This window comes from Rana temporaria, chromosome 2 (genome assembly GCF_905171775.1).
Source record: "Rana temporaria chromosome 2, aRanTem1.1, whole genome shotgun sequence".
NCBI lineage: Eukaryota > Metazoa > Chordata > Amphibia > Anura > Ranidae > Rana > Rana temporaria.
Window position 1 is genome coordinate 509543698 of NC_053490.1, and position 27633 is coordinate 509571330.

At 43.6% G+C, this 27633-nt stretch overlaps 1 protein-coding gene across 1 annotated transcript; it reads left to right on the forward strand.

Moving 5' to 3' along the window:
• Window positions 1-1380: 1380 nt before the first annotated feature.
• RIPPLY3 (ripply transcriptional repressor 3) lies at window positions 1381-17488 on the forward strand. The gene is made up of 4 exons (XM_040338962.1): window positions 1381-1573; window positions 10367-10433; window positions 15168-15238; window positions 16592-17488. The coding sequence occupies exons 1-4, from the start codon at window positions 1482-1484 to the stop codon at window positions 16839-16841; spliced, it is 480 nt and encodes a 159-aa protein (XP_040194896.1). The 5' UTR covers window positions 1381-1481; the 3' UTR covers window positions 16842-17488.
• The last annotated feature ends 10145 nt before the right edge of the window (window positions 17489-27633 follow it).

Here is a 27633-nt window from a genome sequence, read left to right on the forward strand (position 1 = left end):
ACGACCGCGCAATTGACAGTTAATGCGATGCAGTGCCAAAACGCAACAAATGGCCCGGTCATTGGGCAGCCAAATCGTCGGTCATTGGGCAGCCAAATCCTCTGGGGCTGGAGTGGTTAAAACCACAAAAATGTAGGCAATTGGATGCGTGTGCTCTACTAAGAACAGAGGCGAAAGGAGTCCTGAGGCTGGGTTTATACCTTTTGCTATTTTTTTATGTGCACTTTGGAATGCACAAAATTGCATGTGCCATCAAAATACACTGAACCCAACGAGGCTGTCCCTATCTGTGTGCTGCATTGCACAGCGTTGGTAAAAATTAGGGGCCAGATCCTCAGAGCGAGTACGCCGGCGTATCTACTGATACGCCGGCGTACTTTCAAATTACCCGCATCGTATCTTTAGTTTGAATCCTCAAACCAAGATACAACGGCATCTGGGTTCGATCCGACAGGCGTACGCCTTCGGATCGTAGATGCAATACTTTGGCGTCCGCCGGGTGGAGTTCTCGTCGTTTTCCGCTTTGGGTATGCAAATTAGCTATTTCCGTCGATCCACGAATGTACGCGCGGCCGTCGCATTCTCTTACGTCGTCTCTAGTCGGCTTTTTCCGGCGTATAGTTAAAGCTGGTATTTTGCGGCGTATAGTTAGATTTGCCATGTTAAGTATGGCCGTCGTTCCCGCGTCGAAATTTGAATTTTTTTTTTTTGCGTAAGTCGTCCGTAAATCGGGATGGACGTAACTCACGTCTAAGTTAAAAAAATTACGTCCTAGCGACGTCATTTAGCGCAATGCACGGCGGGAAATTTCGGGACGGCGCATGCGCAGTTCATTCGGCGCGGGGACGCGTCGAATGAAACACGCCCCCTACCCGCCCAATTTGAAATCCGCCGCCAGAAATACACTACGCCGCCGTAACTTAAGGCACAAATTCTTTGAGGATTCGAAGATCCGCCAGGTAACGTAGGGCGGCGAAAAGTATCTCTGATACGCTGCGCCCATCTAATTCTCTGTGGATCTGGACCTAGGAATGCCTGATTTTCTGCGCATTTTCAGGTCCTGCGATTTCAAATAAAAATGAATGAAAACGCACTTTTGAAAAAAATCACAAAAAAAAATTGATAAAAGCGGACGTGGATAGATGTGAACCTGGCCTTAGTAAAGTGATGCCGGGGTCTTTTTATAACGTTTTTTTTGTGTATGTAGTGCGGTGCTTTTACAGCGCGGTCACCGATGCAGGGCTGTGTTGATTTAGTGACAAAGTGTGATGTATCAGCTAATGACAGCTGCCTCTCCTCCTTTTAGGGGTCTGCTGTAAGTGTGCACTTTCTACGCAGCCCTGAAGGAAGGCCCCTCCCCCTTTACCTGAGTACTTGTTTACCTTAGGTGAGAGCTGGGAGCCGGTGAGATAAAGGAGCAGGGAGCTCCATGGAGCACACAGTGCTCAGCAAGCTGACCTAGCAGACACACCGCTCTCACTATGGATTCTACACACTATATACTGAAGGCCACCCTGGCTCACATGTGTTCCAACAGCAGCGCCGGCGCAGTGCACCGCGGTCAAGCAGAAAGGTAAGCGACTAATGCAATGGATTGATTATATCTGCAGCCCACAAATTCACCTGGATGGAAATATCAGTGCTCTTATACCAGAGACAGTTCCTGCAATGTATACCTGTGTGTAGAGCAGAGCCCAGCACACAATGGCACAGGGTTGCCAACCGCCAGTAAATTTACTGACAGTTTGTAAAACATTTATTTATTATTTACAACTGCCAGTGAATATCAAGGGCTGATAATTTCATGCTGTGTTGCCTTTTTAAGTGTAAATCTAGCAAATGACTTTGTTATAGGCAGAGCTTTTTTTCTCAGAAAATAGGTGCAGGAACTCAACCACGACCCCGTTCAGATTTTACAAACCGTAGAAGGGTCTTAAAGGGGCATTAAATACCAGGATTGCATTACATACAGAGTGCAGAGTTCAGGGGGGTTACACACAGAGTGCAGAGCTGTCACTCGTACACACAGAAACCGGACTTATGTGTTTACAAGTGATTGTGGTGAGCATGCACCAAAGGGTCTGAGCCAGAGGTGGTGGAACTGAGTTCCCCCAAGTTCCCCCTGAAAAAAAGCCCTGGTTATAGGTATTGTTAGTGTTTAGATATCATGTTTATACTGTAAGAGCCGGTTCACACTGGGGCGGCATGACTTCGGGGGCGACTCGGCAAGGCGTCCTGAAGACGACTTCAGAGGCGACTTGCAAAATGACTACTGTATAGAAGTCAATGCAAGTCGCCCCCCGAAGCCGTACAGGAACCTTTTTCTGAGGCCGCGTACACACGGTCGGTCCATCCGATGAGAACGGTCCAAAGGTTAACCGATGACGCTGACTGAGGTCTGATGTGCCTACACACCTTCAGTTAAAAAAACGATCGAGTCAAAGCTCCCGTTGGGGGTGTGCGAGGGTAGGGGCCGCCCTCGTGGTTCCTAGGGTTCCCATTAGTTATAGGCTCATGCCTTGGACCCTATTGTATTGTCGCACAGTTTAGACATGCGATATCAGCTAATACTCATGCTTAGATGAGATTACTAATGGTCGTTATGCTCTTTGTTTTAAACTACAGCTTACCTATCAGTACTGTCCGTATTCTTATGTATGCAATGGATTTGACTATGTGCATGTCGTTGATGATCCTGTCCTTGTATCACTATGTACTGAAAAATGTTTCAATAAAAAGTTGAAACACAAAAAAAAAAAAAACGATAGAGTCCAACACGGTGACGTAAAACACAACGACGTGCTGAGAAAAAATGAAGTTCAATGCTTCCAAGCATGTGTCGACTTGATTCTGAGCATGTGCGGGTTTTTAACCGATGCTTTTGCATACTAACCGTGGGTTTTGACCTATCGGTTAGGCGTCCATCGGTTCAATTTTAAAGCAAGTTCTAAAATTTTTGATAACTGACCGATGGGGCCCACACACCATCGGTTTGGACCGATGAAACGGTCCTCCAGTCCGTTTCCATCGGTTTTGACCGACCGTGTGTACGCGGCCTAAGTCGGAGGCGACTTGCGTCGCTCCTATTAGAACAGTTCTATTGACTAGAATGGGACGGGACTTGTCAGGCGGCCGAGTCGCCTGACGAGTCACCCCAGTGTGAAACGGCTCTTAGTTTTCAATAGGAGTCCTGTAATTTCTCAGGTTGCCAGTAAAAAATGTGCTGCAGCAGTAAATCTTCCATGTTTTGTCAGTAAAAAATGTGCTGCGCCAGTAAATCTTCCATGTTTTGTCAGTAAAAAATGTGCTCCGCCAGTAAATCTTCCATGTTTTGTCAGTAAAAAATGTGCTGCGGCAGAAAATCTTCCATGTTTTGCCAGTAAAAAATGTGCTGCGCCAGTAAATTTTCCATGTTTTGCCAGTAAAAAATGCTGATGCAGGTTGGCAACCCTGCAATGGCAGGATTCTAAAACTATTTTAGATGTTGGATGATCTCAGCAAAGTTTCCTATTTGATATTAGAGTGTAATCTCCCAGGAATAGCATCTACCCAACCCTATTGTAATGAATTGTATTGTAAATGTACTGTCTCCCTTTTATAATGTAATGCCGCGTACACACGACCGTTTTTCATGATGAGAAAAATGCAATTTTTTAAAGTCGTGTGTAGGCTCCAGTGCATTTTTCTCGACGAGAAAAATGGGCATTAAAAATTTAGAACCTGCTCTATTTTTTCCCGTCGTTTTCACGTCGTCGTTTTTCTCGTCGTGAAAAACGATCGTGTGTACGCTTTAACGACAGGGAAAAAAACATGCAAGTTATGAGAAGGGAAATTTACATAATCAGCCCAAAGGGTGGCGCCATTCAAATGAAACTTCCCCTTTATAGTGCCGTCGTACGTGTTGTACGTCACCGCGCTTTGCTCGAGCGTTTTTTCATCACGATCGTGTGTAGGCAAGGCAGGCTTGACAAGAATCACGTTGAGAAAAACATAATTTTTTTCCATGACATTAAAAACGGTTGTGTGTACGCGGCATAAAGCGATTTGCAAACTATTGGTGCTATATAAATCCTTTAAAATAGTAATAATAATATTTATGAGTTTGATCGAAAAATAAATCGCACCCTTTTTTTTAAGCGGTGCGCAGCTGCCATTAATCGGTCGGAAGGGAAGTCGTTATGGGCTTTGTAAGCGTCTGCAGATTTGATAATTTTGACCAAATTGCACATTGGTCAGATTAAGGCTGGATTCACACCTAGTATTTGTTGTGCTTTTTGCATTTTGCAGATTTGCACTACAGAACGTGTTCCATTGGAAACCATGTTAAACGGCCTGTAAATGTGCAGAATGCAAAAAGCACAAAAACTGCACCCTGAAAATAGAGGTTAAACTGTGCATACATATATATATATATATATATATATATATATATATATATATATATATATATATATATATATATATATATATACATATACACACACAAATGTTTTTTGTTTTTTAAACAAACTATTTTTATTATAGATTTTGGACAATACAAATACGCTACAACAGAAGTGTATCACACACACTCTTATAAATAAATGTAAAAAACAGTAGGGCAGTGGATGTGTCAGTAGGGCAGAGGTTGGTGTCAGTAGAGCAGTGGATTTTTTAAGATTTTGAGATTTTTTTTTTTTTTTTTTAATTTTGTATTAATTTTCAAATAGTTTATTATTGTATTTTTTACAATTGTTTTTTTTTTTTATGATCCCCTTTGAGGGGATTTGGTGAGATATCAGCAGGGGGAATCAGCGCCACACAGGGTGATTGGGGTGTGCCCAGGCACACCCCCTGCGCATGCCTATGACATCACTGTTTCCAAAATTTTATTTCAAAACCTGATCAATCGAATTATGATCATATCCATAAGCAAAGTATTTCAGTGCTGCTGATTGATCCAAAACCATCTGTACTATGCTGTTCTTTCTCACTGACTCAATTTGATCAAATCTAATCGAGATCAATCCTATGGTGGCCGCACGTTGCCTCTCAACCCCGTCCAATCAGAGAATGCTTTGCATTTATTGTTCCCTGAAAGGCGCCCGTTCAGAGCACGTGACCTCCTGTAAAATACAATGCAGCAAAGCAACCACTCTGTATGGGACCCAAAAGTTAGTGGAGATCACTGCAGTAGCCAGTGATTTCCAGCTTCCACACTGATCTCACAGGTATGGCACATACATACTTACATCGGTCTAAGCTTTAACTATGTATAAGAAGCCATAACTGGAATAAAGCTTTAAAATTAAAACTACTGTGATCACCTAGGCCACCCCAGACTAGTCAGTTTACCTGGAGATATCAGAACGCTCATAGACTAACAAGTTCTCTGTTCTGACCGCTATCTCGCCCTAGGCTGCCTGTGTTCCAGTATTTGTCAGTCTCTGCACATTGTAGTTAAAGCACATGCCTGCCTGACAGTCAAAGTGATAATTACAGTAAATCATTTAAACATCAAAGGCATGCATGCACAGTGATAGTGAACAGCAGTACTTGGCTTGTTATCTGTTGTTGCTGTAGTAATCCCCATAGTTAGTCACAGCCATAATAAATTAGGATCTGTAGGGTTGGGAGATCGCGCTGGGCTTACTCAGTCGGTTGTAAGTCGATGACTAGGAGATGGTAGTGGTAGGATGGAAGAGTTCTCTTCTGATGCTTTTTGCCCCACTACACCTGGAAGGAGATGTGAGCCCTTTTTGGGGGCCTGGGCTGCTGCCTTTGGGTATGGACATGGATTAGCAGAGAGCATGTCTATTCACAGCACAGCTTTGTAAGTATCTTCAATCCTCTGCCTATGTGGAGTGGAGGTGTGGGCCTTTCCTCCAATCAGCTGTCACACAGTGTAAGCCCAGACTCCACTCCCACTGCTGAAAGAGGAAGTAAAAATTCTAACACAATGTTCACTGCATCCAATTCTCAGGAGAGTTCACAGAAGAGTGTGAATGGCTCTCTATGGAGCCGGTTCACATATCTCCGATGCGGCTCCGGTGCAAATTTGCACACAAGCCCTAAGCGTCTTTTGGTCTGTTTTTGGTCAGAATTTAGCCCAAAATTCGGGCTGAAATCAGACCCGATCCCCCGGCATCCGGTGCGAACGGAGCCTTAAAGGGGTTGTAAAGCTTTGTGAAAAAACACCTTGCACTCTTGGGCTCCCCCCAATTTTTGATAGCAGCGTAACCATTGGCTCCTGCTGCTGTCAATCCAATCAATGACACGGCGCACTGGGGGTGCAGCCGGAGTGATAGAGTCGGCAGCTATAGCAGCCGGCTGTATCACGGGAGCGCGCCCGCAAGCTAACTCCCTTGGCAGAGCACTTCCCAAGAAGGGGGTTAGCTCTTGCGGGGAGGAGCCGAGACAGCCGCCGAGGGACCCCAGAAGATGATGATCGGGGCCACTCTGTGCAAAGTGGAGGTAAGTATGACATGTTTGTTATTTAAAATTATATATATATATATATATATATATATATATCATTTCAACCCCTTTAAACCAAGAATGTGTATATGACTATCCAACAATGGCATTAAAATCCATTTTTATATAAGCCAACTTTTTATTTTATGCATAGTGGCCCTTTAAGGGAATTTAGCTCGACACTTTGCCTGAAATTTAATAGACCCGTCTTTGCCTTCTCTCCCCGACCTGTTAATTATGGGATTATAGCTGTCATTGTTGCACCCTGAAGGTGTTTCCTGCCAGGTCTTTGATGTCGGGATTGTAAAGAACTGGACCTGAAACCTGTTAGATAAAAGCTGGTTAATATTCCACTTCTTACACGGCTTCATAATACAGCCTTCTAGATGTATTTACTTTATAGGGAGTTGTTGTACGGACAGTTGGGGCTGTTCAATGAGAAACTTCAGTTAAGAGCTGTGTAAAGTAAGAACAAACTTCTTAGGTATGTAACAATGTGACCGGTGGCTGAAGAATAAAAAGTATGAGTAATTAATGAGGCTGAAAGGGTTTTGCTTGTTATTCAGTGGAGATGTATAGAATCACACGAGCATATATTTGCGTGTGTGCTGTATGTACTATGTCTATAGAGAGAGCAAGAGGGAATATAGAAAGTCAATGAAGACAAATATGGACAAAATATGGACAAAGGCAGAGATGGAGAAGAAAAAAAAGGGGGGGGGAGAAATTAAGGTCAAATATAGCTCAAAACTGAGCACAAGGCAAAAAACTGAATACTATATATCCTATCTATCTATCTATCTATCTATCTATCTATCTATCTATCTATCTATCTATCTATCTATGTTTATTATATGTATGTATTGATCACTCCAGCCGTTTCCCTCCTCATTGGCTTACCTCTACATAGTCTATCCCCCCCTTCAGTCCATCAGGAATGCTGCTACCAGACTCATCCACCTTACCAATAGCTCTGTCTTCTACTCCTCTCTTTCAATCCCTCAACTGGCTTCCATTCACCCAACTAATTAAATTCAAAATACTAACAACTACTTGCAAAGCCATACACAACTCAGCCCCCAGCTACATCACTGACCTAGTCTCTAAATACCAACCTAATCGTTCTCTTCATTCTTCTCAAGACCTCCTGCCCTCTAGCTCCCTCATCACCTCCTCCCATGCTCGCCTCCAGGACTTTTCCAGAGCCTCTCCAAGCCATGGAGCTCCTTACCACAATCTCTTACTCTATTAGCTTTTAGACGATCCCTGAAAACCCTCCTCTTCAGAGAAGCCTATCCTACCCACACCTAACAACTGTATTTTCATTTTCTCCATCTGATCATGCCCCACAGTTATTACCTTTTTGTTCCACTTGACCCTCCCTTCTAGATTGTAAGCTCTAGAGAGCAGGGCCCTCTGATCCCTCCTGTATTTATTTGTATTGTAACTGTACTGTCTGCCCCTATGTTGTAAAGCGCTGCACAAACTGTTGGTGTTATATAAATCCTGTATAATTATAATAATAATAATCCAACTCTCTGGGCACCATTTCACTTGCTTGCCTTTCAAAGGAAAGGGAGGTTGCTCACCCTCTAAAAGCCTTTATTACAACGTATTTAGGCTCTCCAAAAAAAAAGACAGTTCCTCCTGGAGAGAGCAAGTTTAACGCATTTCACTCATATCAGAGATTACTTACAGGGTCACCACTACGGGCCCTATGTGTAAGCTCTAATACAAGTAAAAGGGCGTGTTCTCCACCAGGAGGTATCGGCCTTTATTGAAGAATTTAACTAAATTGGAATAAAGGCTTTTATATGGTGAGCGGCTCCCTTTTCCTTTGGAAGGCAAGAGTGTAGAGCAGTGGTTCTCAACCCTGTCCTCAAGTACCCCCAACAGGCCACGTTTTGGGAATTTCTCTTAGAAAAAATAGCTGTGCAAAATACCAAGCTATTGACTAAAGCACCTGTGCAAGATAAAAGAAAACCTGAAATCATGGCCAGTTGGGGGTGCTTGGGGACCGGGTTGAGAACCACTGGTGTAGAGTACTTAGGCCAGCCATGTACGGTTCAAGGGTATCACTGTCTTCTCCTAGCGGCTCCCCCCCCCCCCCGCCAGAGAGAAAACATTTGCTAATTCCCCTGTCAACACTGTCTGTGTGGATGGGGGGGAATCGTGCGAATTTCTTTGTGCAAAAGAAATTCTCACCGTGTATGGCCTGCCTTAGGCTGGGTTCACACTTATGTGGATTGGATGTGGGTTACCCCGCATCCAATTCACATGAAAGGAGAGTGTGACCGGTTCTCAATGGATTTGATTTACACACCTCTGGGGTGGCCGCGATCCGCATTTGGAAATGGTTCTGTGCGCCTTTAATTTTTCAAGGGATTTCTTAACCACTTAAGGACCAGCCCATGTACATATACGTCCACAATATGGCACGTACAGGCACATGGGCGTATGGGTACGTCCTCCCCTATTAGCGGGTGGGGGGTCCGATCGGGACCCCCCCCGCTACATGCGGAGGTCGGGTCCGCTCGGGGAGCGATCCGGGACCACGGCGCGGCTATTTGTTTATAGCCGCTCCGTCGCGATCGCTCCCCGGAGCTGAAGAACGAGGAGAGCCGTGTGTAAACACGGCTTCCCCGTCCTTCACTATGGCGGCGCATCGATCGCGTCATTCCCTTTATAGGGAAGACACGATCGATGACGTCATTCCTACAGCCACACCCCCAAACAGTTGTAAACACATACACAGTGATCCCTAACTCCTACAGCGCCGCCTGTGGTTAACTCCCAAACTGCAACTGTCATTTTCACAATAAAGAATGCAATTTAAATGCATTTTTTGCTGTGAAAATGACAATGGTCCCAAAAATGTGTCAAAATTGTCCGAAGTGTCCGCCATAATGTCGCAGTCACGAAAAAAATTGCTGATCGCCGCCATTAGTAGTAAAAAAATAAAAAAAAATAAAAATGCAATAAAACTATCCCCTATTTTGTAAACACTATAAATTTTGCGCAAACCAATCGATAAACGCTTATTGCGATTTTTTTTACTAAAAATAGGTAGAAGAATACGTATCGGCCTAAACTGAGGAAAAAAAATGTTTTTATATATGTTTTTGGGGGATATTTATTACAGCAAAAAGTAAAAAATATTGCTTTTTTTTCAAAATTGTTGCTCTATTTTTGTTTATAGCGCAAAAACTAAAAACCGCAGATGTGATCAAATACCACCAAAAGAAAGCTCTATTTGTGGGGAAAAAAGGACGCCAATTTTGTTTGGGAGCCACGTCGCACGACCGCGCAATTGTCTGTTAAAGCGACGCAGTCCCGAACTGTAAAAACCCCTTGGGTCTTTAGGCTGCATATTGGTCCGGGGCTTAAGTGGTTAATGGTGTTCCTTTTGTCTTCCTGGAGTACAGCTTTAATCTCAAACTATATGGGTAATTTAGATGAAGAAACCACCTGTTATGAAATCATTCAGTCATTGACAATCATAAATAATATCTATATATATCTATCTCTATAATAACTATCTATACTAAACTATATATCAATATCTATATCTATAATAAATAAATAAATAAATAAAATATATATATATATATATATATATATATATATATATATATATATATATATATATATATATATATATATATATATATATCAATTTAATTAATAAATGAATATCTATAATAAATTATCCATCAATGAATCCTTCCATCAATATATGGCACATCAACAAAATACATATTTAAATGTGTCCTTTTTTTATACAGAGTATACTGTAATCATTATGATTTTAATACTTCACCTTGACTTATTTCTATATACTGTATATTTATTCTGTTCTCTTGCTTTACACTTGTAATTTCTCATTATCTCATGTTCATGTTTCCCGCAGCTCTGCCCTCTGGAGGCCCTGGGTGTCTTCTAATAGAGATAGAGATTTAGAGACTCAACAAAGACTGGTAAGTCCGAAAATTTATTATTCAATCACTGGTGCCATGAGCTTTTGTGCCACCTAAATGTTCATTCTTGGTCACGTGATAAAGTATCTAAAGCCTCAATCACAATTGAGCTGAAAATAACTTGCTAAGCTATTGCTAGACTTGCCAGGCATCACAAGTGTGTTGCACAATTGCAGCAACTCCGCATTGCATGACTTCAGATCAACTTTCTTTGCAAACATTCTGCAAGTCTGCTGCAAGTTCGGGTTTAGTTATGTTGTGTAATAGTCATCCCACCACAGGGGGGCACTGTGGCTGAATTTTCATGCTGTAGACTTGCACAGCTATTGCTGTAGACTCACCACTGCAACTTTGCTCTTGCTAGAGACTTGCCACGCAAGTTTGCTACACATTGGAAAAGTGTCAAGTAGAACTTGTGCTTCAAGTGCTCTGCAAGTGCACAATTTGCCAATGAATATGGGCAGCAAGTTAACAGACTAACAATTCAACACTGCCACAAATGTGTGGCAAGTTATCCCTGTTATCTGGGTGATTGCAGGAAAGAAATTTGCTCCGTGTATGGGCTGCTTAGGATGCCAGAGGCTGACTCTAGTGGTTGTATCTACCATATGGATCTATCCCAAACTGGTATATCAGGTTTGGCAGTCTGAGTCTTGCAAAGTCTTGATGGGTAATCAACCTCAGCACTCCAGCTGTTCGGAAATACAAGTCCAACAAGACTTTGCAAGACTGACAGCCACATCATGAAGCATGATGGGATTTATAGCTTCACAACATCTGGAGTGCCAAGGTTGATTACCCCTGGGGTAGACTGTTCCTTGAAGGGACACACAGAGGTTGATTTACCTAAGGCAACAACATACTGTCCACTTTGCAAAGTGCAGTTGCACTCTTCAAGAGCAGTTGCTCCCAAGCTTAGTAAATGAGCAGAAGCTCTGCTTTCTTCCATCATCCAATCATGTGCAAGCAAAAATGCAATTTTTCTAATTTTCCTTGCACATGATTGAGTATTCTTTGCAAAGTGAAGCTTTGCTTCATTTACTAAGCTCTGGAGAAACTGCACTTGCAGAGTGCACAGTCTATTTGTCTTTAGTAAATCAACCCCAGAGACACTAGCTACCCATTAACAGAAACTGACAATTTTGGTAGGCTCAGGCCATGACTGGGTTATCTATGGGCACCAGTCAACAGGAAAACTAAGCTGATCCATCTAGGGGAAGAAAACGGTTGAATCAATAAAGTTACCCCAGGTAATTGTGGGGTGAGCTGACTACATATACATTTTTTTTGTTTGCAAAATCTATATTTATTTGAAAAAACAAGTACAAGACAACAAACAAGAGAAATGGAGTATGAAACAAAAATCCACTTGTACAGTTGAAAACTTTACAGTAGTGCATGGTAAGCAAATTAGTGCCCCTATGGACCCACAATAATCAAACATGACTGTATAGTCCCTCCACATTGTCGCCCGCCGGCACCGGTGAAGGGGGGCCAAACAAGCCTCCGTCAAACCTCCGCCCGCACCTCCTCCAGCACGTGACACTCCCCGGCGCGAAGTCCGCACCGGGAGGGGGCAGGGACGCCCACACGTCTGTGCGGGCCCTCCCAACAGTCGCTAAATACTACAGCTGTAGGTCCAAGTAGAGCAAACTAGCAATAATAACAATATCATAAACCATGTCGCCATACGGCTACACATATAACAAAGAAATTTGCGGAGAGTAGAGACTAGGAGAGAAAACAAAAAGAGAGCAGTGATAGAAGAAGAGAAGGAAAGAGAGGGAGAGAGGGATGACTACATATACATTTAACTGGTGGTTGTATCTACCCATCTGTATCTATCCCAAACTGGTATATCAGGTTTGGCTGTCTGAGTCTTGCAAAGTTTTGATGGGTAATCAACCTCAGCACTTCAACTGTTTAGGAACTACAAGTCCAACAAGGCTTTGCAAGACTGAAAGCCACATTCATGACTCGCAGAAGCATGATGGGATTTATAGCCCCACCACAGCTGGAGTGCCAAGGTTGATTACCCCTGGGGCAGACTGTTCCTTAAAATGGACACACAGACACTAGCAACCCATTAACGGAATCTGAAAACTTTTGAAGGATCGTGCCATGACTGGGTTATCTATGGGCAGCTGTCAACAGGCAAACTCCGTTGATCCATCTAGGGCAGTGGTCTCCAAACTGTGGCCCTTTGCTTGTTTTTATCTGGCCCTTGGGGAACTATTCCTCCCACTAATACAAGGCGCTATACCTCCCACTGACAATAATGGGGCACTATTCCTTCCACTGACATTATAGTTGGGGTACTATTCCTTCAACCGACACCAAAGATGGAGCACTATTCTTCTCACTGACACTATAGTTGGGGCACTATTCATCCCATTGACATTATAGTTGGAGCACTATTCATCCCACTGACACCAAAGATGGAGCACTATTCATCCCACTGACACTATAGTTGGGGCACTATTCATCCCATTGACATTATAGTTGGAGGAATATTCATCCCACTGACATTATAGTTGGGGCACTATTCATCCCACTGACATTATAGTTGGGGCACTATTCATCCCACTGACACTATAGTTGGGACACTATTCTTTCCACTGACACCAATGATGGGGATTATTCTTCCCACCAATACCAATGATGGGGCACCATTTTTCCTATTAATACCAATAATGGGGCACTACTATTCCCACGAATACAAATGATAGGGCACTATTCCTCCAACTTATAACAATGATAGGGTATTATTCCTCCCACTAATACCAACAATGGGGCCCCATTTCTCCCACTGACACTAACAATGGAAATTATTCTTCCCACTAATCCCAATAATGAGACACTGTTCCTCTTCCTATCGCCCACGGGCGGCGTTATGTAATTGTTTTACCCCCTCTAAAGTCTGAGGCATTTTTTACTCTCAGTGGTCACAACCCAGGCCTCCTAAAGTCTGAAACTGGCCCTTTGCCTAGAAAGTTTGGAGACCCCTGATCTAGGTAAAGAAGACGGTTGGTTGAATTAATAAAGTTAATTGTGGTGTGAGCTGACTACCTGTGCATTTATTTAGGTGCACTAAAGGTGTCTCTTTTGTGAACTGAACCATGGTTTAGTGGACAGAAGAGTTTGCATAACCAGCTGCTGTCAAACGCCTATGGCTACCGTAGTTGAATCCTGCTAAAGCTGAGGTGTATTGATGTCTACATTGTACGGATTTAAAAAGTGAGTGTGTTGTCAGTGGGGATAATGAAGGCTCCATTGTATTTGTGAATAGAGAAGTAGAGTACAAGCCATGTTTGATGTGTGAGCCTCCAGCAGGCATTACAGAGGAAAGGGATGTCCAGTTGATTAACAGACAATAGGATTTCCCTATAGAGCCCGCAGTCATTTAAGTGAGAAAGCCTCCTCTCGGCTTTTGTACCGAGATGCTCAAAGCACACAGCTAGGGCTAGAATTACACTAAAGCCCCTTTTATATTAGGGGGATTACTGTATTTTCCTGCAGAGGCTCACTAATACAAAGAGAACCTGTTCTACTTTCATCTGGGTATAACAAAACTCCATGGAAATCTGAGCCAGGACTCCAGCATTGCTCTTCGCCATTACTGGTAATGACTGTGGTCAGTGGTTCTTCCCACCAGCCATTATGCAACATGAGGGAATATTGAGGAGGAACAGGCATTTGACACTCCTGGAAGTGTCGACTGCTTAAAGAGGTTGGAAAGGTTCGTTTTTTATTTTCTAAATGGGTTCCTTTAAAGCGGGGGTTCACCCTAAAAAAAAAAAAAATTCTACCATGTCATCCAGCATACTAGCGCGAGCTACAGTATGCCTTTATTTTATTTTTTTGCGCCGTACTCACAGTTTAATCCCGTAGTTAAGTTTCAGAGTTCCCACGAGGAGTAGGCGTTCCTATGCAGAGGGGAACATGATTGACGGCCGGCTATGGCGCATCACGCTTCCCGAAAATAGCCGAAATAGGACTTGGCTCTTCACGACGCCTGCGCAGTCAGCTCCTAGTCTGTGCGCCATAGCCGGCCGTCACTCATGTTTCCCTCTGCATAGGAACGCCCATTCCCCGCGGGGAGTCTGAAACTTAACTACGGGATTAAACTGTGAGTACGGCGCAAAAAAAATAAAATAAAGGCATACTGTAGCTCACGATAGTATGCTGGATTTTATGGTAGAAACGTGTTATTTAGGGTGAACCACCGCTTTAAGCTAGTGCGTTGTTTCACTTACCTTTTCCTTCGATTTCCCTTCGAAAAAGTTTTTTTTCTTTGCCTGAATTTCTCACTTCCTGTTTCTCCTCAGTAAGCTTGCCCCCATCATCAATGGGGGTTAGTCAGCCAGAACAGCTTACTGAGGAGAAACAGGAAGTGAGAAATTCAGACAAAGAAAAAAAAACATTTAGAAGGCAAATCGATAAGTGAACCAACAATGCACTAGCTTAAAGGAACCTATTTAGAAAATAAAAAAACAAACCTTTACAACCATTTTAAAACTTTGGATTCCACATCCACCAAAGAGGTAAGTATTCAGTGTGGCGCTATATTTACATTTGAAGATTAAAAAAAAAAAAACATACCTAAAAATTCTGTGCCATAGGCGTATGCTGAAATTAGCACTGTACCAGAATCTAGTTGAGGAAAGTTACACTCTTTAGAACATTCATGGATTAACTTTTATTTTTTTCTCTTTTTGACTGTCTTTTCTATAGGAATCTAAAGCAAACAATGATGATCAGCATATTACTAGCAAAGTGGCACATGGCTTTCAACACCCAGTACGGTAGGTTCCAGCTCTTCTAAGTGTTACTAAACCCACAAGAGTAAAATCAATGGGCCAGGTCCGCATACAATTAGATGGGCGCAGCGTATGTGAGATACGCTACGCCGCTGTAACTTACTTTTTAATTCTTTGAATCCACAAAGAATTTGCGCCGTAAGTTACGGCAGCGTAGTGTATCTCTCGGCGCGTAATTCAAATCGGCGAGTAGGGGGCGTGTTTCATTTAAATGAAGCGCGTCCCCACGCCGAATGAACTGCGAATGCGCCGTCCCTAAATTTCCCGCCGTGCATTGCGCTAAATGACGTCGCAACGACATCATTTTTTTAACTTCTACGCATGCTCGGAATCAATCCTACGCATGCTCGGAATCATTGAACTTCATATTTCTCGGCTCATCGTAGTGTTGTACGTCACCACGTTCTTGCCGGTCAGAATTTTGTGTGACCGTGTGTATGCAACTCAAGTTTAAGCCAGAATTCAGTTGGAGAAAAAATCCACGGTTTTGTTGTCGGAATTTCTGATCATGTGTATGCGGCATAAGGCTTCACTTTGCAAAGAATACCCAATCACGTGCAAGGAAAAAAAAACAGCATTTTTGCTTGCACATAATTGGATGATGGAGATCAGCAGGGCTTCTGCTCATTTACTAAGCTCTGGAGCATTTGCACTTGCAGAGTGCACAATCTTTTTGCCTTTGGTAAATCAACCCCACAGTGTCTATGTCAGGTCTCAGCATCTGCCTGAATGAGCAATACATGAATACAGAATTGCCTTAAAGCGGGAGTTCACTCGAAAAAAAAAATTTAAGATTAGATTGATGCTCATTTTGTCAAGGGGAATCGGGTATTTTTTTTTTAAATCGAAGCTGTACTTACCGTTTTAGAGAGCGATCTTCTCCGCCGCTTCCGGGTATGGGCGTTCCTATTTGATTGACAGGCTTCCGACGGTCGCATACATCGCATCACGAGTAGCCGAAAGAAGCCGAACGTCGGTGCGGCTCTATACGGCGCCTGCGTACCGACGTTCGGGCTACTTTCAGAAAATCGTGACGCGATGTATGCGACCGTCGGAAGCCTGTCGGAAGCCTGTCAATCAAATAGGAACGCCCAGTCCTGCAGCCCATACCCGGAAGCGGCGGAGAAGATCGCTCTCTAAAACGGTAAGTACTGCTTCGATCTAAAAAAAAACACCCGATTCCCCTTGACAAAATGAACATCAATCTAATCTTAAAAATTAAGTTTTCAGGTGAACCTCCACTTTAGTTTGTTTCTTTTATATCAGCCTAGAGTTCAGTTTTAGACTCTGCTGACTGTAGACACATCTCTAAATTCCATTTTTTTTGTATTTTGAAAGGCTGTACATGCCAAAATCGAAAACAGAGGAGTATCTGAAAAACATGGGAAAGAAAGTCCTGGCCAATTTCCCAGTCCAGGCCACCATCCATTTCTACAATGACGACACCGACTCTGAAGAAGAGGAGGAAGAAGATGAATACAGTATGGAATGTTATAACTACTACCGGAACGCTGAGCGTTTTCCAGGAAAGGAGATGGAAGAAGTCACACAAGGCATTTCTAATTACTCAGCAACAGCCACTAAATAGACCAACCAGTTAGCAGGACAAAAAAAAAAGTGCCTAATTCTGGTGTATAGCCCTGGCTGTATCTTTGCACCCCCAGAGGTTCTCGATGTGTGGTGATTGAAGGACTCCATCCTACCAGGCGGTACACGGGCATTTTTGCATAGCAGTATGCAAATACCTTCTGTTTTAAGAAGGATTATTACGGCAATGGACACTTAAGTGATTGCTAAGACAGAACTTAAGTTCTTCAACATGACTGTACAGAGACATGAGATCATGATACAAAGGACAAACCTTACACAAGTATACTAACGACATGTTTAATCACACTTGAGCTAAAGTGGACCTAAACTCTTGAAGAAAGCAGGTGCCATTCGATATTTAGTCTGCCCATGTTAAGAAAAAGATACACTTTTTTTGAATGGTATGGTTCAACTGTAAAACAAGCATTCATGGATGCTATTTTGCCATGGCACAGGTCTGGCCATCCATAAACAAGCAGAGTGCCCTGAGAGGGAGGACATTAAAGACTGTGCAATGTGTGAGTATAGAAGGTTGCTGACTGCACCATCTGTTGGCCGGCATCTCTTGGATGTAGATGGTCATGCCAAATGTGAAAGTGAGGGTTATGGCCACATCAGATGTTATGTTTTAGGTTACAAAATCTAGCAAGGACTTTTAATTTTTTTTTCTATGATCACTAAGGACTAAATCAGAGGTCTCCAAACTTTCTAAACAAAGGACCAGTTTACTATCCTTCAGATGTTGGGGTGGCAGGTCTGTGGCCAGTGTGAGTAGAAAATGCCATGGTGGCAGTAATCATTGCCTCTTGGTGTCAGTGGGAGCAATAGTGACCCACCATTGGTATCATTGGGAGAAATAGTGCCATCGTTGGTGACAGTGGGAGCAAAAGTGCCCCATCATTGGTTGTCAGTGGAAGGAATAGTACCCCATCATTAGTATCAGTGGGAGGAATAGTACTCCATTATTGGTGTCAGTGGGAGGAATAGTGCCCGATTATTAGTTTCAGTGGGAGGAAGATTGTCCCATCATTGGTGTCGGGAGGAATGGTGTCACATCATTGGTGTCAGTGAGAGGAATAGTGTCCCATCGTTGGTGTCAGTGGGAGGAATAGTAACTCATTGTTGGTGCCTGTGAGGAATAGTGCCCCATCGTTGGTGTCAATGGGAGAAAGAATGCCCAATTATTGGTGTCAGTGGGAGGAATGGTGTCCCATCATTGGTGTCGGGAGGAATGGTGTCCCATCATTGGTGTCAGTGGGAGGAATAGTGTCCCATCGTTGGTGTCAGTGGGAGGAATAGTAACCCATTGTTGGTGTCTGTGAGGAATAGTGCCCCATCGTTGGTGTCAATGGGAAAAAGAATGCCCCATTGTTGGTGTCAGTGGGAGGAATTACGTCCCATTGTCAGTGAATTATATAATGCCCCAAAAGCCGGATAAAGGGCTGCATCTGGCCCTTGGGCTGCAGTTTGGAGACCACTGGCCTAGATCATCTTTAGGCTGCTTTCAGAGTTTTTGAAGCGCTTTTGCATAAAAAAATAAAACGCATGAAAAGCTAAAAAAAAAATGCTTTCCTTGAAATTTTATCCATTGCAGTGTAAAAAAAATCCTCTATGCCGCATTTTTGAAACATGTTTAGTCAGTTAAAAACAACAATTTTTGGTGCAGTGTTTGAGTCACATGTCCTTTAAAAAACACACTCAAATGCTACAAAATGCAACAAAAATGCTCCAATAATGCATAGGCGTTTTACTGGCAGTTTTGAAGCGACGCACTGTGAAAGTTCCTTAAAAGTGTATGTAAACCCAAAATTTGGATACAGTAGAAAATGGTTGAGACCGCTGCCAGTTTTTAATGCCTCCCATTAGGGGGATTTGCCTTTACTTCTTGTCCCTGAGACTCAGCAAAAAGTAAGAGGCAATCCCAGGTTAGTGGATATTCCCTTTTAGACAGTTGACACCAGACCAGGATTTCCTGTTGGAAGATTTCCTCTCACCTCCTCTCGCAGGGGCAAAATCTTTGTCTTTCCTATTATTTTCTGTATCAAAGACAATGGTCTCCAGGCAAATAGTAAGGGTAAATCTCCCCATTGGATGGATGTTCTAGCTCAGTGATGGCGAACCTTGGCAACCCAGATGTTTTGAAACTACATTTCCCATGATGCTCTTGCACTCTGCAGTGTATTTGAGCATCATGGGAAATGTAGTTCCAAAACATCTGGGTTGCCAAGGTTCGCCATCACTGTTCTAACACTTCCATATTCTATCCATAACTGAAAAACTAAAGGGGAAAAAAAAAAGATTCTAATAATTGGTTTATTTTTAACATATATAAGGGACGTCTTTGAAAAGCAGTCCGCACCTTTCTTTGAACATGCGTTACAGCGGACGTCTGTAGTATACGTGTAGAACAATGTAAATATGTTTTCTTTTATATATATATATATAATCTATTGGTGTGGGTCCTTAACAAATTTGCACTCTTTTAATTTTATTTGTACAGACTGTGTAAATAATGTAATTGTTTTATATTGTAAACATTTAATGAAGAAACTTTTTTAATCAATAAAATTAAAAAATTGAATCGATTGTTATGTTTACAAATGATTTATCAAATTTCCAGTACCTCAATCTTGATGGCATAAATCAGGGGTGTCCAGCCTTCTGAGCTTCCTGGGCTACATTGGAAGAAGAGGAACTGTCTTGGGTCACACATAAAATACAACTAACAATATGGATTATAATAAAAAGTCAGGCAGATCACAAGTTAACGATCACTAATATAGATAATGTATGTAGGAGGATTTACTATACCAGTAAACAGACACTGTTACATTTTTCTGTGTTCGCTAAGGGGGCCATCAATGGTTTCAAGAAACTATTAGATAAGCACCTGAACGACCACAACATACAGGGATATACAAGGTAATACTGACATATAATCACACACACAGGTTGGACTTGATGGTCTTTTTTCAACCTTGCCCACTATGCAACTATGTTATCACGCAGATAACAGAGGAATGGAGCAGCAGATAGACACTGCACTCAGCGCTTTGGCGAGAGATAAGTAAACACTGAAGATATATGTGCTTATATCTGAGTAACAAAACTTTTTTAATAAAAACATTTTTTTGTAATATTTTTTGTTAGAAAAGTAAAAGAGGGCAACATAAAACTAGTGCAATATTTGACAATGTATTTGATAAAATAACGCATCAATATCTGGTTGGATGGATGGAGTAGCAATTCTCAATGAATTCTCAAGGTGCTCATCAGATATTTTGATCCTAATTTTGCCCTTCGTGTTCTTCATCCTTGAAAATACTTGCTCACATATACAGGTGCAATTAATAAGGCATCATTGTGAAGAGTGGGATGTTTTTCTTTGGGAAGATAAAACTTATCGATACTATACCAGTAAACAGACACTGTTACATTTTTCTGTGTTCACTAAGTGTAAACGCATTTTTACAAATAAAATAAAATAAATAATATTTGTCGATAAGTTTTCCATTTCAGGCCTGGCATAAACAGTGCTCTGTACAATGTTAAAGCTATGATTACGGGGCTTACTTTCCACCCATTCGGCCTTAAAGTGATCGGAAACCCTCTTCTAACACCAGGGAAGTGAACAGCCTCAGATGATACACAGAGATTAAACAAATCCTCCTACATATATTGTATATCTGCTGTGTTCAGCTTTCTACACTTTTTAGAATGTGCACATCGTGTTACAAATCTTGTTTCCTGATTCAGCAGTGGGTGTGGAGTCTCGGCATACACTGTGTAACAGCTGATTGGAGGAAAGGCACACACCCCCACTCCACACAGGCAGAGGAACAAATAAACTTGCAGAGCTGTAGTCAGAATAGACAAGCTCTCTGCTTATGTATTGCTAAGTTTCCTCCCAACACAAATTTCCAGCTGCTTTTATCTTGTGTGTCAGAGAACTTGTCAGAAGAACCTCTGGGGGAATCTAGGATGGAAAAGGACCTGGGGGTCCTAGTAGATGACATGCTCAGCAATGGCATGCAATGCCAAGCTGCTGCTAACAAAGCAAACAGAATATTGGCATGCATTAAAAATGGGATTAACTCCAGAGATAAAGCGAAAAATTCTTCCGCTCTACAAGACTCTGGTCCGGCCGCACCTGGAGTATGCTGTCCAGTTCTGGGCACCAGTCCTCAGGAAGAATGTACTGGAAATGAAAGGAGTACCAAGAAGGGCAACAAAGCTAATAAAGGGTCTGGAGGATATTAGATATGAGGAAAGGTTGCGAGCACTGAACTTATTCTCTCTGGAGAAGAGGCGCTTGAGAGGGGATATGATTTAAATTTGCAAATACCACACTGGTGACCCCACAATAGGGATAAAACTTTTTAACATTAAACTACGTAGAGGGTTTTTTACTGTAAGAGCTGCAAAAATGTGGAATTCCCTTCCACAGGCGGTGGTCTCAGCGAGGGCCATCAATGGTTTCAAGAAACTATTAGATAAGCACCTGAACAACCACAACATACAGGGATATACAAGGTAATACTGAGATATAATCACACACATAGGTTGGACTTGATGCTCTTTTTTCAACCTCGCCCACTATGCAACTATGTTATCACGCAGATAACAGAGGAATGGAGCAGCAGATAGACACTGCACTCAGAGCTTTGGCGAGAGATAAGTAAACACTGAAGCTATATGTGCTTAGGTCAGATTTCATGAATGGGGTTTACAACCCGATACTGACTATGGTTATTCTCTTATGCTTACGGAAGCACCCAACAGTTCCGGTAATGGTTCTCATTTAGTTTATGCTTAAAAGATGCAAGAAACTCTTGCATTCATGTTGATCATGTGACCAGGACCAGAGATGTGTAGGATTACCATCATTACAGGACACATAAGGATAACCATGTATGTGGCATAAATCACCAAACCCTGTTTTTGGTTGGCCTGGTTAGGGTAAAGATCTCCTCTCTATTTGTGCCTGCAGTCACCACCAGCTGTTCACTGTCAAGAGGGTATGAGAGACCATACAAATTAAAAAGTCTACAGTATATGTTTGCTATCCCCTCCCCCAACCCAATGATCCAGAGTGTACATTATCTTCAATTGACGTAAACAGATATTCTTAGCAGAATCGAGTGTACGCATTTATGGAGCACATTTGACTTTTTCATCTTCATAAAGCAGTCTAGGCATTGGATGGCACAGGCCATACATGCAGAATGTGCTGCCAGACAATCTTTCTTACATGAGATCACGGTACAACTTTGCAGCCACTTACTGTCTCCAGCGATGGCTGCATAGCATTTCTCGGGTCAGTTTCTGTAATGGTGACAACAGTTGCCCAGTCCTGTGCAGTGTTGAAAGGATCAAATTTAGCCTCCATGGAAGCCTGTATGACAGGCTGTCAATGCAGAAACACAACTGGGAGACAGGGACAGGTCTTTGGTTAGTATATTCCCACACCATACGTGAATGGAGGATCACACATGCCTGATGAAGGGGTCCTGCACAGCTTGAAACACTGCATAATGATGTTATTATGTAATACAAATTGGACTTTGTGCTGTGCTAGAAACAAACAATAGGGTTCTCTCAAGGTGGTAATAAGTCCTGACTCAAACTCATAAGTTTGCTCCCAGTTATTCTCGTGCCTGCTTCCAAAACTGATGTAGGTTCCCAGGCCCACACCTGGTGGTGCTGTCTGCTAATTCAGGCCTTATGGATCAAAATATTCAATATTATAATGGACCTCATCAGACGTCTAATTCAAAGTGATCCTAACTTAGCATTCCTGATTAACTGTCCCCCAGACATCACCACTGAAGCCTCGTACACATGCTCGGTTTACTCGGCAAGAACCAGCAAGAAAACTGCTGGCAGAGCTTTCTTGCCGAGTAAACTGTGCGTGTGTACGAGGCTTTCAGGTTTCCCGACAAGAAAACTGCCCATAATCTAGACGAGAAAAATAGAGAACATGTTCTCTATTTTTCTCGTCGTAAGATTCTGGGCAGTTCTCTTGCTGAGAAACCCGAGAGTGTGTATACTTACCCGTCTCCGTGGAAACCTGCGCATGCTCGAAATGACTGACACATGCGCCGTAGCTTCCTAGGCATAGGTAGGGTGCAGCAAGATGGCGGTGTTATGTACTGGAACGTACCTTGTAGCCAGAGCCTAGTGTGCAGGAGGAGGCCTCTCTTACAGCCCCGGCTCTGGAGCTGCTGGAGTTGGGACAGCAAGCTCGGGAGCACGGCGAGGTAGGAGTGCCTGGTGATGATAGCAGCTCGGCACCAGTGGTGGTCCTTCGGGACGGTGGTTGTAGGAGACAGCGTCTCTGGAGCTGGCACAGGCACTGGATAGCAGGAGCTGGTGAAGCAAACCGGGTTAGCAGATAATCAGGTGGGTTAGGCAAGCGTAGTCAGATTCAGGCACAGGGTCTGGTAACGATGGGCAGGAGAGCAGAGCGGAGTCAGAGCAAGCCAGGGGTCGGAGTGGAGAGGGTCGGATGGTCAGACGGAGCCGGGTCGGTTTGAGGTAACAGGTTACAACAGGTCACAAGTTTCACAGATACAATGCTGCAGATCAGACAGCAAAGTGTCACTGCAGCTGCTTGCTTTTTAAAGGCTGAGTGGCGCCAATCGCGCATTAACGCGCACGTTCCCGCCATCGTGCACGTGCGCGTGTATTAGGCGCATGCGCGCGCATACGAGCGCGCACATTTGGCGCACAGATGCGCGCATTTGGCTCATATCCGTGTGCATGTGGGACGCGCCTGCGCACATGAATAGGCGATTGGTGCTGATTCTGACCATCAGTAAGTGTGCGCATGCGTGCACGCCGGAGCCTATTGGCAGGTCCCTGACAGGCGGCGACGGCATCAAATGTGACGAGCACATGCTCGTCGTACGCAACGACGTCACCGCGTTCTTTCCTTTCAAGAGAACCGCGGTTCTTTTGAACAGAGAGTCTGTACACTCTGGCGGCAAGAGATTCTTGCCAAGAATCTCGTCAGGGAAAACAACGTTTTTTTCCTGACGAGATTCTTGCCCGTGTGTACAGGGCATAACAATTCAAAGTGCTTACGATAGCAAAGCAAACCATAGCTAAACCATGGAAGAAACTGAATCTCTGTTCGACGGAAACTAAAAAATAGGGTCAGCCAAGCCACGATTCATAAAAAAACTGAAACAACACTAACAGGCACAAATCCATTAAACACCTAGATTTGGCAACCCCTACCCACCAACAGGCTTCAACAACACACTCCTTGAACTCCCAGTACTTCCAACCAGACTATATATCCTACAACCCTGACTAAACTGAGATGGGCCATTGACCCACCCAGGACTCCTAGAAACCCCCTCCTCCACCACCCCACCTACCAAACCCTTCTTAAAGCCTCATACACACGATCGGACTTCCATCGGACTTTTCCGTGGATTTCTTTTCGAAGGTAGTTGGCCGTGAACTTGGTATGCATACACACACGGCAGGACTTTTTCAGTCAACAAACCTGAAACCTTTTGGTTATTGGTGGTCACCCCCCCCCCCCCAATAACCGTTTCCAAACCTACTGTTTGCTCTCTGTTCTCCTTTCTTCCCCTTTTCTCTCTCTCCCTATCCATCTTTCTTGTTCGTTCTATCCCTTCTTCTTTCTCTCCATTTTCTTTGTCCCCTCCCCCAACCTCTCTTTCTCCAGGACCGGAATTTACATCTCAGGAGCCCATAGGGCCTGACGAAACTGAGAAGGGCCACTGACCCACCCAGGACTCCTAGAAACCCCCTCCTCCCCCATTCCACCTACCAAACCCTCACCTTCCTAAAGCCTCATACACACGATCGGACTTCCATCTGACTTTTCCGTGGATTTCTATTCGAAGGACGTTGGCCGTGAACTTGGTATGCATACACACGGCAGGACTTTTTCAGCCAACAAACATGAACGTAGTGACGTAATTGACGTACTACGTGGTACTAAGTTGTTTATTATAATTGTACTTATTGGCCCAGATTCTCGTAGAATGGCGTAAATGTCGGCGGCCGTAACGTATCTCATTTACGTTACGCCGCCGCAAGTTTTACAGGCAAGTGCTTTATTCACAAAGCACTTGCGTGTAAAGTTGTGGCGGCGTAGCGTAAATCACCCGGCGCAAGCACGCCTAATTCAAATTGGGCGGGTAAGGGGCGTGTAACATTTAAATTAAGCACGTTCCCGCACCGAATGTACTGCGCATGCGCCGTCCGAAAAATATCCCATGGTGCATTGCTCCAAATGACGTAAATTTATAAATTTCGACGCGGGAACGACGGCCATACTTAACATTGGTTGCCCCTCATATATCAGGGGCAACTTTACGCCGGAAAAACCTAACGTAAACGTCGTAACTTCACTGCGTCGGCCGCGCGTACGTTCGGGAATTTGCATATCTAGCTTATTTGCATACTCGACGGGGAAAACAACGGTGGCGACACCTAGCGGACAAAAAAAAAATTGCATTTAAGATCCGACAGCGTAAGAGCCTTACGCCTGTCGGATCTAATGGATATCTATGCGTAACTGATTCTAAGAATTAGTCGCATAGATACGACGGCTCAGATTAGGACTTACGACGACGCACATGGCGTTGCGCCGTCGTAAGCCCTTTGAGAATCTGGGCCTATGTAATTATTATAAAACTACAGCCTATATTCACAATGCGATATTATCCATTTTTACTTGATTCTCTATGTACTTGTATCCACTATGCCTCATCATTCGAAATCTTTGGGGCTGTATATATATATTTTAGGAAAATGTAATCAAAACCTTTTGAACAAAAGATTTGGACTTCGCAACAACATCCAAAGTGTGCCTCCGAAACAGGAATGGAGCATTGTCGCCCTATAACAGGGACCTTCAAGGCAGTTATATTTTAATACAGTGAAACCTCAGTTTATGAGTAACGCGGTTTATGAGCGTTTTGAAAGACGAGCAACTGTTTTTTTTTTTTTAATCCTGACTCGGTTTGCGAGTGTTGTCTCGCAAAATGAGCAAGATTCAAGCCTCTGCGGTGTGCAGTACCGCATATGGCCAGAGGTGCGGGGGCGCCAGTGACACTCGGAATGGCTCAGACCCGTTTGGAAATACTCGAAAACACTCCGTTCCTGAGTGTTTCTGAGCCTTTCACAGCCAAGCTGTCTCTGAGTCTCTCCGGCACCCCCCACCTCTGGCCACATGCGGTATTGCATGCAATAGAAGGCAATGCGGAACAAATAATCGTAGTTTCCATAAACTTCTATGGGGAAACTTGCTTTGATATACGAGTGCTTTGGATTACAAGCATTCTCCTGGAACGGATTATGCTCGTTCCACTGTATAAGATGAATATGTAAAAAAATTGAAAACTACATTAACCTGAAAAAAATGTTATGAGATTTAAAAGGTATAAGAAAGAGTTAAGGCTCTTGGAGGATGTGGAGTACAAGTGGCTGCTGGTGGCACTTGAAGTAGAGGCAGAACCTGTTTACACAGTATGGGAAAGGAAGAGGTTATGGAAGTCTGAAGTGGAATTCACCTGAGCAGAACAAGTGCAAGATGTGAGTGGATGTGTGTGTGTTTGGGTGTGTTGTGTGTGTATTTGGAGACAACCTATGTGGTGCCATCCTAATCCACACAGGATGTGTTGGGTACCCATGTCTCTTTATGAAACATGAGATGGTTATGAAGGTCTTAGGGTCTCATGAGAAAGGAAATAGTTATAGGACCACACACAGAAACATACATTGTACAAACACAAGTCAGCATGGTGGCTGTACATAGGGAATTTTATGTTCTTCCCATATCTCTGTGAGTTTATTTTGGGAGCTTTGTGTTTTTTTTTTGTTTTTTTTATATACCATATTTATCGGCGTATACCACGCACATTTTTGCCCTGAAAATCAGGGCAAAATCGTGGGTGTGCGATATACGGCGATACCCGCTTTCCCGCGCCGAGTTTGAACACTGCACCAGCATATACCGAGCGCAGTACATTCGTGTATAGTCGGGCAGGCTCGGCTCCTCTCGCGCTCACGTCCTGGACGTACAGGACGTGAGCGCGAGAGTAGCCGAGCCTGCCCGACTATACACAAGTGTACTGCGTTCGGTATATTCCGGCGCAGTATTCAAACTCGGCGCGGGAAAGCGGGGATCGAGCGGGGAGGACGCCGCAGAAGGACGGCGGACCTGACGAAGAGGACACCCGAAGCCGCAGATGGACGCCGGACCCGACAAGGCCGCCGATGGACGCCGCGCAAGACACCAAAACTGTAAGTACTAAAATGTTTTTTTACAGGAATGTCGGGTCCACTTTAGGGGTGCGCGCTATACGCCGGAGCGCGCAATACCCAGATAAATACGGTATATATATATCTCTAATCAGCAAGGAGCATGAGCTTTACTGATTAGAGCAGCCCTTTTCAACCAGGGTGCCTTCAGATTTCTTTAGGGGTGCCTTGGCAAAATGCCAAAATATTGCCCAAAAATTGTATACAAGTCAGCAGGTGGACGAAGCCTGCCTTTTAGTTACACAAAGCCACGGGTTTTCATTGTGCACCATTAGAATCATAGGCGTGCACACAGGGTGTGCCGGGTGTGCCCAGGCACACCCTAATCACCCCATTCACATTAGTGTTATCGCTCTGTAAAGCAGCAGGAACATGGGGAAGATCTCCCTCTTACCGGCTCTACCATAAGAGAAGTGTTTCTGCTCTTCTCTTTCACTATGCCGGCAGGGAGATCAATGTGCCGGGGTCATATATATATGTAG

Bases quoted from the DNA above. Each gene is read 5' to 3' on its own strand.
- RIPPLY3 (XM_040338962.1), top strand. From the start codon at position 1,482: ATGGATTCTACACACTATATACTGAAGGCCACCCTGGCTCACATGTGT. The intron at 1,574-10,366 runs GTAAGCGACTAA...TGTTTCCCGCAG, and splicing joins CACCGCGGTCAAGCAGAAAG to CTCTGCCCTCTGGAGGCCCT. The intron at 15,239-16,591 runs GTAGGTTCCAGC...GTATTTTGAAAG, and splicing joins GGCTTTCAACACCCAGTACG to GCTGTACATGCCAAAATCGA.